The sequence below is a fragment of the Lytechinus variegatus genome, chromosome 13 (assembly GCF_018143015.1).
Source record: "Lytechinus variegatus isolate NC3 chromosome 13, Lvar_3.0, whole genome shotgun sequence".
Taxonomy (NCBI): domain Eukaryota; kingdom Metazoa; phylum Echinodermata; class Echinoidea; order Temnopleuroida; family Toxopneustidae; genus Lytechinus; species Lytechinus variegatus.
Window position 1 is genome coordinate 18,557,281 of NC_054752.1, and position 17,456 is coordinate 18,574,736.

General features: G+C 37.1%; 1 protein-coding gene across 1 annotated transcript in view; it reads left to right on the forward strand.

Annotated features, from left to right (window-relative positions):
* Positions 1-10,343: 10,343 nt before the first annotated feature.
* The window catches only part of LOC121426683 (sodium-coupled monocarboxylate transporter 1-like), a 30,365-nt gene continuing 23,252 nt past the window's right edge, over positions 10,344-17,456 (forward strand). Inside the window, exons 1-5 of the mRNA XM_041623057.1 lie at positions 10,344-10,685; positions 11,123-11,188; positions 12,109-12,160; positions 15,369-15,436; positions 16,915-17,069. Coding sequence (XP_041478991.1) covers positions 10,344-10,685; positions 11,123-11,188; positions 12,109-12,160; positions 15,369-15,436; positions 16,915-17,069 — 683 coding nt within the window. The remainder of the gene's footprint in view (positions 10,686-11,122; positions 11,189-12,108; positions 12,161-15,368; positions 15,437-16,914; positions 17,070-17,456) is intronic.

Genomic DNA, 17,456 nt, shown 5'->3' on the forward strand with positions numbered 1-17,456 from the left:
ATGAGGTGGTTAATTTTAGTAATTCAGGGAGAACCACCTAAGCTAGAATAAACCACAGTTGTAAGTGTAGGCAGTCGAAGTTAAAACTGAGGGACTACGTCGGTGACGAGATAACTAGGACCTTTTGCAATCCTCAAGGACGCTAATATTAGGGTCTTATGACACAAAAGTTAACGCTCAATCATACACTCGATTTTAAAGATTGATTGTACATTATAGTCAATAGAATCAAACGTAGAAAACTGCTCTACAATCAATGCTAAGCTTTGTGTTACAGGGGGGTTACAAGCCCTACAGATCTGCTTTTCGTGTGCAAAATTCTTTCCCGCGACACCCGCACCATACACGCAGTACAGTACGACTGATGGCTGGAGATATTCGAAATGCAGGACCTAAAATAAATTATGACATGGAGATAAGAAAGTGGTTTTTCAAACAAATCGACTACATAATTGAGTGAGGGAAAACTTACTGAATTAAGGCTTAGATATAGATCATTACAGTCCATCGAATCGATATTGCATTTAATGTGGATCGTTGGTGGATTACTGGCAATAGATTCCATGGACAGATCAACCACTCCATCCGAAACCATTTCGCATGCGTTGATACGTACACAACATATGCAATACGTTTGAACTTGCGTTTTTTCTTTTGTTTAGTTTGTTTACTCCTACACAAACGATATGCCTCTTGCACACGATGTAATGGGCATTATGTTTTACTTTCCCCAGCAATGGCGGATTAGATTCAAATTCCGGGGGGACCACTTTCATTGATGAGTGGATGCCAGGTTCGACCATGGGGTTTCGAAAAGTATCCTAAAAAGGGAAGCAAGTCTTTTCCAGATTATGAAAATGCATCTCTTATCAACTAATTGACTTGTGAAACCCTACAAGTATTGGATATATATCAATTTTTCCAGTATTTTAAACATCGTTTTGATACCCTTATAAAGTTATATAGGCCTATACGTAACATGCATGCCCACTCTGTCCCCACTTACGCGTGGTCGCTCCTGGTATCCACTAATCAATGGAAGTGGGCCCCCGGGCGGCCTCTCGAGCTCTAGGAGGAGCCAAATGTGGCTTTGGAAAATCGTCCTCAATCGGATATATCGCTGTTACCGTAGTAGCAACCAGAATTTTGCACACGAGACGCATATTCCAAATGCGAAACGAAAAAAAATCTAATGCCACACAATTTGCATTGCAGGAGAGAGTTTTATGACCATAATGACGGACCCAAGAAGTCTCTTCCAAAATCAACCGTCTTAAAAAAGCGTCCGTGTTCTCCAACGAAAGGTCGGGAACGACCCAAGCTGCCGCCGGTTCTCCACCGACATGATTGGTCAAAATTCATGTCATCGTCGGGGGTTCGATCTCGTCCACTAATTCGTTGAAGACACATCTCTCTGATCTAGGGGCTGTACCCATCAAGGGGCAGCACTGTCTGCGGAGGCCGAGTGGAAGTGAGACATCGCTAGGCGGAGGCCAGGAACTGGACCGACCACCGAGCTGCGTGGGGCATGTCAGGCCAGAAAAGATGATGGGGGTTCGAGTCAACTATTATTATTAAGTTAAGTTATATTTAGTTAGCAATATTATTGTTTATTGACATGTTATCAAATCAAAAGGAAACACAACATAATAAATGAGATTTGATTTAATCTTTTATTAACCGTATTTATCAGTTTTACGCATTCCTTATTTTGGTGTCGAGCAGCAGTAGATAAATGAATATAAAAAAAGTCACTCCCACGTGATAATGGGTATAATGGCCCCTCCTCGGTAATAACAAGTTTTGCAATACCACGGGAGTATTAGGTTAGGGGCCGAAACCTATGCGTTTTCTAATGATAGTATACAGACTTTAAACTGACTGATTCTGGTTCAATAAGTTAGTCTTATAATATTTCAAATGGCATCCGATTGGGTTACAATTCCTAAATGAGGAGTATTTTGAATATCAAATCAAATAAATTACTGAATGATAAAGACATTGGCGATAAAATAAGATATAATTTTATAACAATAAGAAAAAAATACAAAGAACAACAAAAAAGAAACAATGACGAACTTCTTTAATTGTTGTTTGAAATTGCGTTTCAGAAATATCATGATTTTCGTCACGCGACGTTAAAGGAGAATGAACCCTTTGGAACAAGATAGCTTGTGTGAAATCAGAAAAATCACTTGTGAACAACTCTCCCCATTACTTTAGTATATATTTCATTTAAACTGCCTCTTTTGTCATATCTCTCAGTAGATCATGTGTTCTTTCTACAGGAGGGAATTTAATACAGATTTTTAAAGAATACGTCATGGATAAAGAGTTTGTATCACCATAAGAAAAGCAAAAAGAGACATTTGGGGGGTATTTCATAGTCCATCGAAGAGAAAGTAGTTCACATGTGACATTATACATCCTTGTCGCATTTGCCAATGGGAGGATCGCCTTGGCAATAGTGATTGCAGTATTGAAATGCTCATAACTTTCTCACTATTTGTCCGATTTTTCTTAACTTTCTTTGTGATTATTCTTTGATTTTCTGTCTTGACACAAGCCTCGTTGTTTCAAAGGTTTCATTCCCCCTAAAGGGTGTAGCTTCCTATCCTTTTATATCCCCTGGTTTCTCTGCTGGCTTTAGAGATTTTAGTTTTGTGGTCATGAAACTGATGGAGTTTAAAAATCATCTTGTTTATTATTTATGTGCATTATGTTTTAAATAATAATGTAGAGGGATATCATGAAGCGATGGAGTATCAGTTGTGTGATTTTGATTCTGTTATTATATTAGGTTTAGCCTTCATCTCAATAAACCACGTCGACTGTTGCTATTGTAAGATTGTTAAAGCAGAGAGGTATAAACGAAGAAATGTGTGCACGCTGCTTTCCTTTGATGTCATGTTCGACACCGCCGATCTGTTATGCGCACCGTACTCGCCAGAAAAAAAATCACGCATGTCGGGGACTTGTGCTGCCACTCCTGGGGGTGGGTACGGGAGGGGGGTTCACCCCTCCCGCGCGGAGCGCGGAAGCGACGGCCTTTTCATCAAATAGAGACGCTGAGGAAGCCCCATTGTGGCGTATTTTTAAGCCCACACAAATGCACATAAATGCACAGATACTTGCCGTTCAGTAGGCTTGGGAGCCAGCGCCGAATCCAAGCACTGAGATAGAAAAAACATGGAATTTGGAGCTGACAGAATGATTTACTTCGAGCAGAGGACAAACTTTCTCTGCTTGGAGCCTGCAGTGTGTGCCGTGATGCATCGTGTGTGTTGTGTGTATTTCTGTGACTGTGCAAAGCCAGTACAGAGCACGTGCGTTGCGTTAAGCAACACTTGTGATTGTATCATCAAAGTACATAGGGATTTGTGTGTGTGCTTGTGTGAGAAGGTTTTTTTTGGGGGGGGGTTTTCATTCCAGAACCCCCCCCCCACCATCATTTGCTCGCTAGTCTTAAATGGGAGTCTTGTCATATTGGAATATTGACCAGAAGTTAATAAAACACATATTATTGTTCTGTCAGTAATGAAATTAGCGATTGAACTATGGATATTTTTCAGTCATATTTCCTTTAATCTTAGTCTTTTCATTCCAAACAATCAGTTTTTAATGATGTATTTCACCTTTATCCAGTTTGCCATTTTCTTAAGTGACTGAAAACAAAGACTAGTCCCAACCCTCCGCGAGTTGTTTACATAACTTTCTTTGTCTCCGCTAGTATTGCACAATCTTGAGAAGCACATGTTTGGAAATCTGATATTCTTGCGGAGGGGGGGGGGGGGGTTACAAGATTGTCGCCCTTTTCATTCTGTGTTGGGTTTGGCTGCTACATGGCCTGTGTTGAGAAATTAGGTCAGGGTAAATTTAATTGCAAAGAGAGGCTTTGGACGGCATTCATGATGGATAGTCTTTTTTTTAAATGCATCATTTAAATTTCAACTTCACATTTGCAGGCTTGCAGGTATATTGTTAGTCTAGATTCTATCCGTTGGTAGTTCATTTCTCTCCCCCCTCTCTTCTTTCTCCACCATGTACCAAACCCCATTGATCGCGATATTCCCTATTTTTGTGGGGGAAGGATAATTCGAGGGTTGTTTATATTTAGGGCGTAGAGGTCGATTGTGTAGTATAGGGGCCAGAGTAAAAAAAAACACACACACAACAGTCCTGACAAAGGACTAGTATATTGTATGATAAAATTACTTTTCTCAGAATTGTACGAAAGTTCTACAAAAACTTTATCTTTTTACATTGCATTTGGACACGAATGCAGATCTTTCTTGACAAATAATGGGCTATATAAAAATACTAAACAGTAAACATACAGACCTCAAGTAAACTAAGTACCACACATTCAAACTTGGATTAAATCAAAGTCAATAAAACACATATTATTGTTCTGTCAGTAATGAAATGAGCGATTGAACTATGAATATTTTTCAGTCATATTTCCTTTAATCTTAGTCTTTTCATTCCAAACAATCATTTTTTAAATGATGTATTTCACCTTTATCCAGTTTGCCATTTCTTAAGTGACTGAAAACAAAGACTAGTCCCAACCCTCCGCGAGTTGTTTACATAACTTTCTTGTCTCCGCTAGTATTGCACAATCTTGAGAAGCACATGTTTGGAAATCTGGGGCCGATTGCACGAAATGGTCTTTCCAAGGACCGTCTTTCGTGTCGCCCATCTTTTATGATACGCTATAAGCGGGGTATTTCTGAAATTTATGATGAAGAATAAGATTCGTTAGCTTGCTTTTAAATCAAATTTTATACAATTTCATGATATATCACATCATTTTATAAACAAATATTTTGTTTATTCTAATGAACGAATGAAATGTTTGCAGATGATTTATTTAAAATGCGTTTCACATGGCGCATCATAAAAGATGGGCGACACGGAAGACGGTCCTTGCAAAGACCCTTTCGTGCAATCGGCCCCAGATATTCTTGCGGAGGGGGGGGGGGGGTTACAAGATTGTCGCCCTTTTTATTCTGTGTTGGGTTTGGCTGCTACATGGCCTGTAGTGAGAAATTAGGTCAGGGTAAATTTAATTGCAAAGAGAGGCTTTGGACGGCATTCATGATGGATAGTCTTTTTTTTAAATGCATCATTTAAATAATTTCAACTTCACATTTGCAGGCTTGCAGGTATATTCTATGATAAAATTACTTTTCTCAGAATTGTACGAAAGTTCTACAAAAACTTTATCTTTTTACATTGTATTTGGACACGAATGCAGATCTTTCTTGACAAATAATGGGCTAAAAATACTAAACAGTAAACATACAGACCTCAAGTAAACCAAGTACCACACATTCAAACTTGGATTAAATCAAATCAGATATCAGTCAAGCACGGAAATCACTCTCTCTCATCACAGCACTAAAAATTATAAACAATCACTTCGAAGAAACAATTGCCAGGGTCAAACCACGGTCAAACATGTGCTTGCGTTGTGTCCTGTGTGTGTATAATGTTTGCAGTGAGTTGATCTTGTGATGATGGGGAAGAATTTGTGTGTGTGGTTTTTATCTGCAGTGAGTTGGGTCATGGATGACTGGGAGAGAATGAAAGGACCAGGGAGTCGGGAGGAGAACCGTAGCGAGCAGCCGCGAGCTAGCTGGGCGCCTTGCCACTTTCCTAGCCGTGGCGTAGGAGGCCTGTAAGTGGTCTTAAGTTGGTGGGACTTCGGCGCAACCCGATAAATTACGTTGATATCACTAAGATGAGTTCAGGAGTGTATTTTTTTTAATGAATATTTCCATTTAATTTTTCCACGCATGTCGCTGAAATTTTACGCATGGTTCCACTTGGTCTCCATTTCCGCACGCATGGTGTTTGCACCATGCGTATTATACACTGGCGAGAACGCTGGTTATGCGCTTATCTGCATCTGTTAACTAACTTTCCAAATAATAGCACGCATGAATTATAAATCAATTCATCAGGACATCCTGTTTATGCAACTGTTCATTGCTCAATATAATTCCTTCTTATCAACGTTAAAGGTTGTGTTTCGTGAGCGAACGCCTCCTTTTGTAATATTATACTATTTTCAATTGCAAAGTACAAAACGATAAAGAGAGAAAACAAAAAGCGGAAACACGCACCAGCAAAATACGTGATATCGAATATTCTTAAATCAAGGGTTGAATGACATGAATTCAATGGATAGGATGGTAGCCTACTAAAATATTAATACTTTGCAAGAATTTTATTTCCCTTGGATCGACAACCTTGGTAAACAAATCAATTAAATGGCATCGTGCTAAATTTCAGTAACGCGCTTGGTGTCTTTACACACACCCTTAATGATCTGTATAATTTCTATAGTAACTTAACCACTTTTCAACCCCATCAGCTTCAGAACCCATCAATGAAATCTCAATAAAATGCAGGAGTTGCAGCTACTTTCTAACAATTTAGAAGTTTTTTATTTAATGTTGTTAATAGTGGTGAGTGACACGATGGGAAAGAACAGAGATGATTAATGTCCTCTCTATGTTTCAAACTCAGCTGGGCGAATTGATGACGACGATTATAATTTTAGTTTAAAATAATACTTTTTATATATTCTCTTATTTCTGAGATTTAAAATATGACTCTGGCGCCAGCTTTGAAGTTTTTTTGACAAGTTTCAGTGACTCGATTCTGATTCCGATTTTTTTAGATGATGTCATACATGTACCATTCCAAGTCGAATCCATTCGGTGTCTGAGTCACTTTAGATCCAAGCTAGTGACATTCTATGTCAAATTCTGCTTCGAAAAAAACCTCGGAGTGCATACGCCTAAAAATAAGTTCCGCATAACATAGTTTGAATTTAGTGACAATTGTATACACGTTTTTTTTTACTATTGTCCATAAAGCACTTTATTGCATTTTTAAAAGGGATTTACTGGATATAATTCACTTTACTGTCTTTACACCAAAGCAAGACTATAAATCTTCGTTCATCATGTTCATGAAAAGGGCTGACAGCTCGTCAATTTCGAATAGTGTAGATAGAATCAAGACTTTATCTATTTGCTAACGCAGTCACCGATGCGAGATACCACCTTTACTTTTTTTTTACAAATTTGGTGCTGCAAAATATCATTTGGTTAGCAGTCGTAACTTAGTGAATTTATAATATTTTTATTTTCATTTTATGAGGTTTCATTTGACTACTTCAAAGCGAGAGAGAAAGACCTACCTGCCGCGTCAGTAAATGTCTTAAGATTTATTCAATTCATCATTTTCTTCCCAGATGCGCAGGGTAAGTTAAAATATTTCAACCAAATTTTCAAACATAGATATCATCTTTAAAATCAATCGAATTATATATGTATATATACTTCATATATATATATATATATTTATAGTGTGACAGAAATGAATGAAGAGAACAAAGGTAGGCGTAGCTTAATTCAAGGTTCCCTAGAGCTATCTACCCTTTTTTGAAAAATTGGTGATGCCGAAAAATGTCTCTACCGGGAATCGAACCCGGGCTCCCAGCTTTGAACGCCGGTGATTTAACCACTAGACCGCAGGGACGGGTTAGTGCCTAGGGCGACCCCGATTCCATTGACCGTCAGATAGACAGATTTTCGACACAATACCAATTATAATTTCCTTTGTCGGGTGAAGTTGGGATTTGAACAATGACAAGCCGCCATGGATGAGCTGGATCAAAGCTATTGCTTTGATACAGTACACGTATGGGAGAAAGTATGCAAATGTGTGAAGTTATACACGTACTACAGCTTCGGCAACTCTATTGTATTTAAATATTGTGTGACAGAAATGGATGAAGAGAACAAAGGTAGGCGTAGCTGGGGGCCCGGGTTCGATTCCCGGCAGAGACATTCTTTCGGCATCACCAATTTTTCCAAAAAGGGTAGATAGCTCTGGGGACATTTTTTCGGCATCACCAATTTTTCCAAAAAGAGTAGAAAGCTCTGGGGAACCTTAAATTAAGGTAGGCCTACCTTTGTTCTCTTCATCCATTTCTGTAACACAATATTTAGATAAAAAGAGTTGCCAAAGCTGTAGTTTGTGTATATATATATATATTATATATATAATATATATAATATATATATATATATATATAATTTATATATATATATATTGTAATGTGAATGTATATGTGGGTCTTTCCATGAAGTTGGTCATTTCATCATAACTCAAGACTGATTGTATTATATTTTCATTGTTTTTAGACTTTACATTTGTATTAAACGCATACATTTTACTGGAAATTTGGAGCCATTCAAATTAATTTTCCATAAAATAATTGAGCAAAACATAGAATGATGCTGTTACAGGCGCACGGTGTCCGTGCAGCCTCGGGATATTCTCATTTGGTCAAAAAAGGTCAAATTATGGCAATTAGGTTGACCAACACTTGCTACAATATATGCACATTATCTTAAGTCAGGTAGCTACATACCTCAGATTTACTTTGAATATAGGTATATTTTCAAAAGAAAATTGATAAATTGTCACTATGCTACTTGGTGTCCACCAAATGTGAAATTTTCCAATGCTACATGGACACCGAGACGATAAAAAAATAGATTTTGAAACTATGCATAAGAAATCTGAGGTAGTTAGTTAACTGACTTAACAAGTACATATACATATTGTTCCAAGTTTTAGTCAGTCTAATTGCATTAATTCAACACTTTGGACCAGATGTAAGTATCCCGTTGATACACGGACACCGTGTCCATTAAACAGCATTATACACTGTTTTGATTTATAACTTCATGGAAAATTATTCTAAATGTCCCCCAAATTCTAGTATGGTCTTAATTTAAATGTAAAACCTACAAACAATAAATGTATAATATATTTAGTATTGAGTTATGCGGAAATGTCATGAATTTTCCCCAAACTTCATGGACAGGCCCATGTGCATTTTTATTAATTTTAACATACTGCCAATGAAGTTTTGTGCTTTTCCTGTATATGAAGGCTTGATTTAGCTTTAACTTCTCAGCCTGTATTTAGTTAGTTTTACTCAATAAAAAAACATGCATATATATATATATGTATGTATGTATGGATGTATGTATGTATGTATGTACATATATAATAGAGAGAGGGGAGAGAGAGAGAGAGGGGGGGGGGGGGTAGAGGGTCGAAGGTGTTGTGCATTCTTATTGTAACCGAATGAACCAGCTCCTCATGAAGTCATAACCTTAAATGAGATGCAGAAGATTTTATTCCAAATGCCTCCTCCAATGAACTTACCATGGGGAATGACCCTAGCTTGATACCTGTAGCATGCTAATATCATGCTAATTTTAAGGAAAACTAGTTTGCGATGAATTTTACCATGTTTATCGCATCTCTTTGGATGACTAAGGCTTACTTTGGCAGAAATCGAATTTACATCACAGCATAAATACCACCGGGCTATCCAATCGTAAACTATCTAACAGTTTTTTCATGTCATAAAACAAAATTGCTAGAAGATACCCTTTCAGAACACAACATACTAATTGTGTGTTAATGACAAGGGCTTTATGAAATTTGCAATTATTGAGGTGTACATTTTTCCTTATTAACTAGGTATATCTGTATGTGTGGGTGGGTGTGCGTGTATGCGTGAGTATGTGTAAACCGGATTTAAAAAAATGTATACGTATTGCGATTCAGGTGTTTTTAGTTGGTTGACTTGCCCAAAACAAAACGCTAAACAAATTCGAAAAGAAAAGTGGGGGGGGATTTATGTCAACTTTAACTTGGAACATTGACTATATACATAGCGCCAAGAAACCAAAAGAAAGAAAAAAGTAAGAAAAAAAAGGTAGAAAACAGTGTTCACTCCACTCTTATCTTGTGGTTTCCCTTGGCTAGCTTTTTAAAGTTCCTTTGCCACTTAAATACGGCATTGTACCACCCCAATTCCACCCCTCCCCAATCTCCCAATGTTTAGAAACTCTCGCATTTTGTCCCTTTTGCAGCTATGAAAGGGTCCATAGTACACAAGCTATGTTTTTCCACGGGCATGTAGGAAGGATGGAAGTTCATCACTTGTATAGTTTTTCCTTTTGTATCATTTGATAGGTTTAGGGGTGGATATTTGAACTTTGGAGTATACTTACTAAACAGGAGGGTCAACGAAAGTAGTGTAATACAAGCGAAGTGATGTCAAAAGATTGAAAAGAATGGTTGATTTCCGACATTGTTACTAGAATACAGTCTTTGTTCTAGAGCATTTCGTCTTACATCCTTCAAGTAAATAGCGATTCAACAATACATTGTTGGTGCATGAACAGTTTCCAGGTTTCTTTTTTAAAGCAACCATTGTTTCTGTTTCAGTTCTAGACATGGCCGAGGTACTCCGATTTTCCGTGTGGGATTATGTCGTGTTCGGCGTCATGCTCGTGCTTTCGGCAGCAATCGGCGTTTATTCGGCATTTACCGACGGACGACAACGAACCTCTGAAGAAATAATCCTGGGCAATCGCAAGTTGAATCCCATCCCCGTGGGACTTTCGATCATGGCTACGCTTATCTCTGCTGTAGCAATCATTGGGACACCAGGCGAGATCTATAGCTACAACACGATGTTGATGTGGGGCTTGGTAGCCTATGTTCCTGCTTGCATCCTCGTAGCGCTTCTATTCCTACCGTTGTACTTTCGAATTCAAATTACCAGCGTTAACGAGGTAACAATAGGGACTTTTCGCACAGCAGCGCAAAATGAATCCTGTATGACGCGGTGAATGCGTTGAAAAGTCAAATCACAATTAAGTCTTTGTCGAGGGTCGGTAAATCGAAATATCTCACTGTAAACGACACATTTTCAATTTTTCCTCAGCTCTGCTACGTCGGACGAATCTGCTGTTCCGATTCACCGACCATCGACAAAGACTTCACTGTACTTTCCTTTTCAATGTATTTGTTGCGTTGTGGGATTCATTATTGGCCTCTGTGCACAGACTAAAATTTAAAATAGCCTTAATGGTATCCTCTTCCATTATTTTAATTGGTGTAATGTTTCGACTGGATAAAAAGAATCATAACAATGTAATCAATAAGATTAACACTAATGAACCAATGAATAACTGAATTGACTTTTCCATTTTCCGTTTATTATTGACAGTATTTGGAGTTCCGATTCAACAGAGCATTGAGGGTTCTCGCCACCTGTAGCCTGTTATTGTCAACCGTAAGTATATATATATATATATATATATATATATATATATACACACACACACACACACACACACACACACACACTTATAAAATCGTAAGTTTCATGTTCACTTGGATGTTAAGATCTTTTTCCTTTCTTTTTCTTCTTTCTTAAGTTCTTTCATACTTCTTTGTGATAAGCGGGATAGAAGTATTGTTACTTATTATTATTAAATAGGAAATCATCGTGATTAAATATATACTTGTTCCTGCAAGGAGCTCCCTGTTTCCTGTCACCTCTTGTTGTTTTCATATAGGGACGTCCAACTTCCACAATATCAAACCCATAAAACATATTCTATGTTTGGGAAGCAATATAAAAAAGGCAGATGCATTTTGTTGCTTCAACAAACTTGAAAAAAGGAAAATAAATGGTATATTACATGAGGTACAATTTCCACTCCTGTATCAAAAAGCATTTTCTACAGTATATTGCAATACAAATAACGATATATCAAAGGGCGTACAAGTACCTGTGTAAAATTTAACAGGGAACGAAGCACCGATAGGCGTAAAAAAATAGCAGAGGATTTTTAATTTGAAATCGCTACTTTTTGAAAATTTACATTGAAAACATTCCTATTCAACGAAAAATACCAACTAGGCCAAATGGCGCAAAGCAAGTTAAGGCGTTTTTGGTAGACGAATTCAAATTCAAATTCAATTCGGTTTTATTAAAAAATACTCATCAAAATGTCCGAGGACTAACAATGTGAGTTTACATTTTAAAAAATACATAACAAAGAAATAAATAAATACATAACATGCAGTGACCATTAAAGAAGACGAGCATGAGTAGCGCGAGATACAATCAGATCAGTCATTCTAGAATAAGTACGTTTTATTCATTACACTCGACAGACCCAAATACCTAATTTGTTTTCCTCACAGGGACTCTATATGGGAATAGCTACCTATGCCCCAGCTGTTGCGATAAGTGCAGGTGAGAATATAAACATATTTATACATTCATATCCCTCTTATTCAATTCAGTTCAATTCAATAATGGTTTATTAAAAACATGCCTCGCAGCCAAAGGCTGAATAAAAAAAAACATGTGTACAATTTACAACAATAGAAAAATACTTAAATACAAACATGCAATGACATAAAATTACTAGAACTTCTTATTGTAATACAAGGAAATAAATTTTGGAAGTAAATTAAATCATAATTGTATTAAACATAATAAATATTAAGTATGCAAATTATAACCACTATAATGAGGCACATTGTACATGCATGAATGAAAAGTGTTAGAAAAGAGAAGATGGGCAAGGATAAAGCAAGCATAGGGAGACAGACAGAAAAAGTGAGTAAGGGAAAAGGGTAATTAAACGGAGATATAGATAGAAAGTACAGAGAGAGGATTGGCCAGAAAGATGAAGATTAAACAAAATGTATCAATGTTCATAAGATTATCCTCGATAAACGATAGGTCAATTCGTGATCATGTGACAAATATAATTTCAATTGGAAAATCACATTGCTGCAAATAGCTCCGTATAGTATTGCTATACGTTTACACGATGTTCGCGTTTGGCTCACGATGAACTATTTTATCAACTAATTTATGAAAAAAAAACCTACTCATCTAATCTGGGAAACTTTCAACATCTTTGATCGTGAGCCAACAACACCACAACTATTTTAAGAACACTATGCAAGTGAAAGCATATTTAAGTAGAGACAAGAACCGAACCTAATTCTCCTGCGTTACCTGTTGAATATAAGATTATATAAAAGGAAAATTGCAGAATCTGAAATATGTACAGTAGCTTTTGCAAATTGGGAGAAGAAACTCCAGAGCACATATTTGTACAAGGTCAACATGCTTGTAAACTTGGGGTAGAGTTTTTGAAATGTGGGCATAGAAAATATGATATTGACCTACGATAAAGGCTCTCTTCAATCTATGTTTGGTGTTGGGCACTGGCGTAAATCCCGGGGGGGGGGGGGTGGCCTGTACAAACATCCCCCCATTTTTTACGAAAGAAATGAAAAAAATCACAAGAGATAATTGTTCTATTGGTGAAATTTCTTCCTAAAATACCGCTTAACAAATAAAACAATATCATTGAATCATAAAATGCAAATAAAGAGCCAGTTTACCATTTCCAAACGAAAAAGCCTACTTATGTCCTAATTATAACATTCAAAGTGAAACCCCTGTTTCTTCCAATTCATCAATGTTGGGATCTTTGGGAAGGGATTAAGATGGAATGTCAAAAATTTTTGAATATAATCTCTAATAAAACCATTAAACCATCATGGGGTAAAAAGATAATAATATTGAAGGGGTATTTGCCATATGGACATACATTGGGGTAACTACGGGGGCATGGGGGGCACATGCCCCGCCCCCCCCATCGGCTGACCCCGCCCCCCAAAAAAAACAAACAAACAAACAAACAAAAACGGGGGAAAGGAGAAAAGAGGGAGAAAGGAAGAGAAACGTAGTGGGAATATGAAATATATTCATTATCATGTTATATTATAATTATAATTATTATGTAACATTACATAAGAAACATTTTTGTCATAACTTTATGAAGCAAAATTTGCCCAGGGCCTAAGTCTTCATTGTTCCTGGTGCTCGCATTGTCTGTTTAACAAGATATATAATCCTGTTGTACTAAAATAATCCCGCTTTCAAGTCAATATATCCAAATATATTTCCTAGCACTTGAGTTATCATTGTTTTATGTAGTAACATATGCTTCTTTTACACGACTCAAAAGTGATTGCCCAATGTTAAGGTCTTCGTATACATGTATATGGTTACGTTCGCATTAGTGGATTGGTGAGATATGTCTGCTCTTCATGAATTCCTAAAATCAGTCCTTAAAATGTCCCTTCTTCTGATCTGAATATCAAAATTTTTCAGCTCGCGCTTCGCGCTCACATCTTTTGGTTAATGAATTACGTATGGTCCTAGTTAATTCCTACAAAGAAACCTTAGAATGCCCCACTTCAGGTCTGAATTGTCAAAATATTCAGCTCGCGCTTCGCGCTCGCAATATTTGATTAGTGAGATGCGCATGATGATCATGATTGCAATGACTAAAAAAGGTATTTCATGTGTTTAGATGTAATTCTAATAAAATCAGCAAGCGCTTGGCACTTGCATTAGATGACTGTGGTGAGATCTATGCATACTCTTAATGGATTCCCGAAATATATTCCTTAAAAATCTCGCTGTTTGGGGTCAAAATATACGAAAATCTTCGCACTCGCATTGTTTAGCGAGACAGGTATACCAATAATGATTACACAAATTTGATTATAATGTCCCTTTTTAGGTGTGAATATAAAAACATTTCAGCTCGCGCTTCACGCTTGCATTATTTGATCAGTGAGATACATATCCATTTAATGTCATTGTCCTTAGAATGTCTCTATTAAGCCAGTATAACTGGTAACTGAGCGAGGTACGCCACTGTGGACATATTAATGACAATTTCTTGTATATCTAAAAAACATGATTGCAAAAAAATGCCAAAATATTTCAGTCACCCCCCCCCCCCCATCAATACGGATTTACGCCAGTGGTATTGGGTAAACAAATGATATATATACCTGCAGACATTTAAATATTTTTCCTATTTTGATGTGTTCTGGTCTAAGCTGAAACAAATTAATTATATCGAAAACAGGTGGGTATTAAACATAGACAAATTCCAAATTCAAATTTACATATCATGTAAACTTGAAAATAAATGGAATATTCCTCAAACATTTTTTCTTGCTTTGTTTTCTTGGAATGTGTGTGAGTGTATATATACATATATATATATATATATATATATAACTAACACCTCTTAAAAATATGAAATGTCTGTCTTCCTTTTTTAGAATTTAAATAACAAAATGAGAACGATTTCAGAAAAAGTCGAATTCCATGGTTGGCCACCGAATGGGGAGGGGGGGGGGGGGTTCATATTCCCCTCATACCTTAAATTTTTCATTAACGTGTACAAAAACGTATACAAAATTACCATCTTTTTCTGATGAATTGCATAATATGCCTCCCCACACTGCCACTTACAAAACTCTTCTACGGCGCCTGTAAATATATACAAGCACAAAATAGATAATCATAAGTAATTACTTTCCCTTCTCTTTCACGCATTTTTTTTCTTTTATAAAAGTTACTGGAATGAGTTTGTGGGCAAGTATATTAACGACAGGAGCAGCATGCACATTCTATACTTCGTTGGTAAGTTCATACACGCAAAGAAATGTGCAATAAATTGCAACACTTGCCAAACCATTTCCGTTAAACGCTCAGTGCATGATAAACGTGGATGACTTATATAGCAAACCAAACGTTCTAAAAAAAATTGAGGTGATAAAACCAGGGTTCCCTAAATGACCATCCCTTGAAGTGATCAAAATTACACTCTCTAATCTGAACATATCACCGGGGAAAGTTGAAGTAGCAACCACTGGCATTTTAATATATCAAAATAATAATATACATTTCAATATGGATTACCTATGAGGGAGACTTACTGCCCTGAGCGGGGCCCTGAGCAGTAATGCTTACGGCCTGGTCATGCACATCTCCCGAGCGTTGTTGGCGCGGTCGTGGAGCGGAGAGAAAAAATCATCACCGCTCGCTCCGTTCACCATTTTAGATTTCGATTTTTTTTCCGATTTTTTGTTTTCGATTTTTTCCCTAGTTTTGTGAGTAAAATTCGATCCTCTTTCCCTATCGCTCCACGACCGTTCCAATAACGCTCGGGCGGTGTGACCATGCCTTTAGCTGTTAATTAAAGCAATTTACTTTTTGCTATTTTACATGGTAAGTCACATTGACTTTGTCAGCGGACAATTAAAATATTGTTCTGACGGCTCATTTGGGGATTTGTTGAAATCGGTCAATAAAATCAATTTCAAATAATTATGATCATTTCCCTTCCGTACTTACGTTCGCATTAGTGGATTAGTGAGATATGTCTGCTCTCCATGATTTCCTAAAATCCCAGTCCTTAAAATGTCCCTTTTCTGATCTGAATATCAAACATTTCAGCTTGCGCTCGCATCATTTGGTTAGTGGAGTACGCATGGTCTACGTGAATTCCTACAAACAAGCCTTAGAATGCCCCTCTTATGGTGTGAATTTCCTAATTTTTCAGCTCGCGCTTCGCAATCGCAATATTTGAATAGTGAGATGCGTATGATAATCATGACTACAATGACTACAAAAAGTATGTCTTTAGGTGTAATTCTAGCAAAAGAAGCATGCGCTTGGCACTCGCATTAGATGACTATGGTGAGATATGTGTACTCTTAATGGATTCTTTTAAAAAATAGTCCTTAAAATATCCATGTTTAGGGTCAATATATACGAAAATTTCAGCTCGCGCTTCGGGCTCGCATTGTTTGTTTAGCGAGACAGGTACATATAATTACAAAACTTTGCTTATAATGTCCCTTTTAAGGTCTGAATATACAAAATTTTCAGCTCGAGCTTCGCGCTCGCATTATGTGATCAGTGACATACATATCCGTTTAATGACACTGTCCTTAAAATGTCTCTATTAGGTCAGCATACCTAGCAACTCAGCGCGCTTCGCGCGCTCACTAGGTGACTAAAATTTTACTGGTGCTCCCCACCCCATGCCGTGACCCACGGTACGCCACTGGATGATGAAACACTTTATCTAAACACTGTTTCTGTCATTGTACCAGGGTGGGATAAAGGCAATAATTTGGACGGACACAATGCAGTCGGTAATCATGATTGCTGGCGTTGTTGCAGTGATTGTCAAGGGAACTTTTGATATCGGTAGCATTGATGAAGTCTGGAGACGCGGGGTGGAAGGAAAGAGAATACGATTTCTCGAGTAAGTATTTTCCAAAATTGTATCATTCATTCCCTTACAGAAATCGCCTATGGTATTTCAATACTATTGAAATACCATTGAAATATTTCATATGCATAGAATGCTAGAATAACTCGGTAGAGCAAATCTTTGCCCAAACTCTTGGAATATTTATAATATTTCATTCTTAGCCATCCAATATAATATATTCATACACATACATGCATCTTTTAATGCATTCAGAGAAATAATTCCATGATATACCTGCTTTCAGATTATTCTTTCTTTAATCCGTCAAATCTCCTCTCACAAAAAAGTAATTACTTCCTACCAAAGTTATTGAATAAATTTTTTTTCGAACTTTCCCCTATCTTCGTGCTTACTAACTGTATGTTAGTATCAGTATAC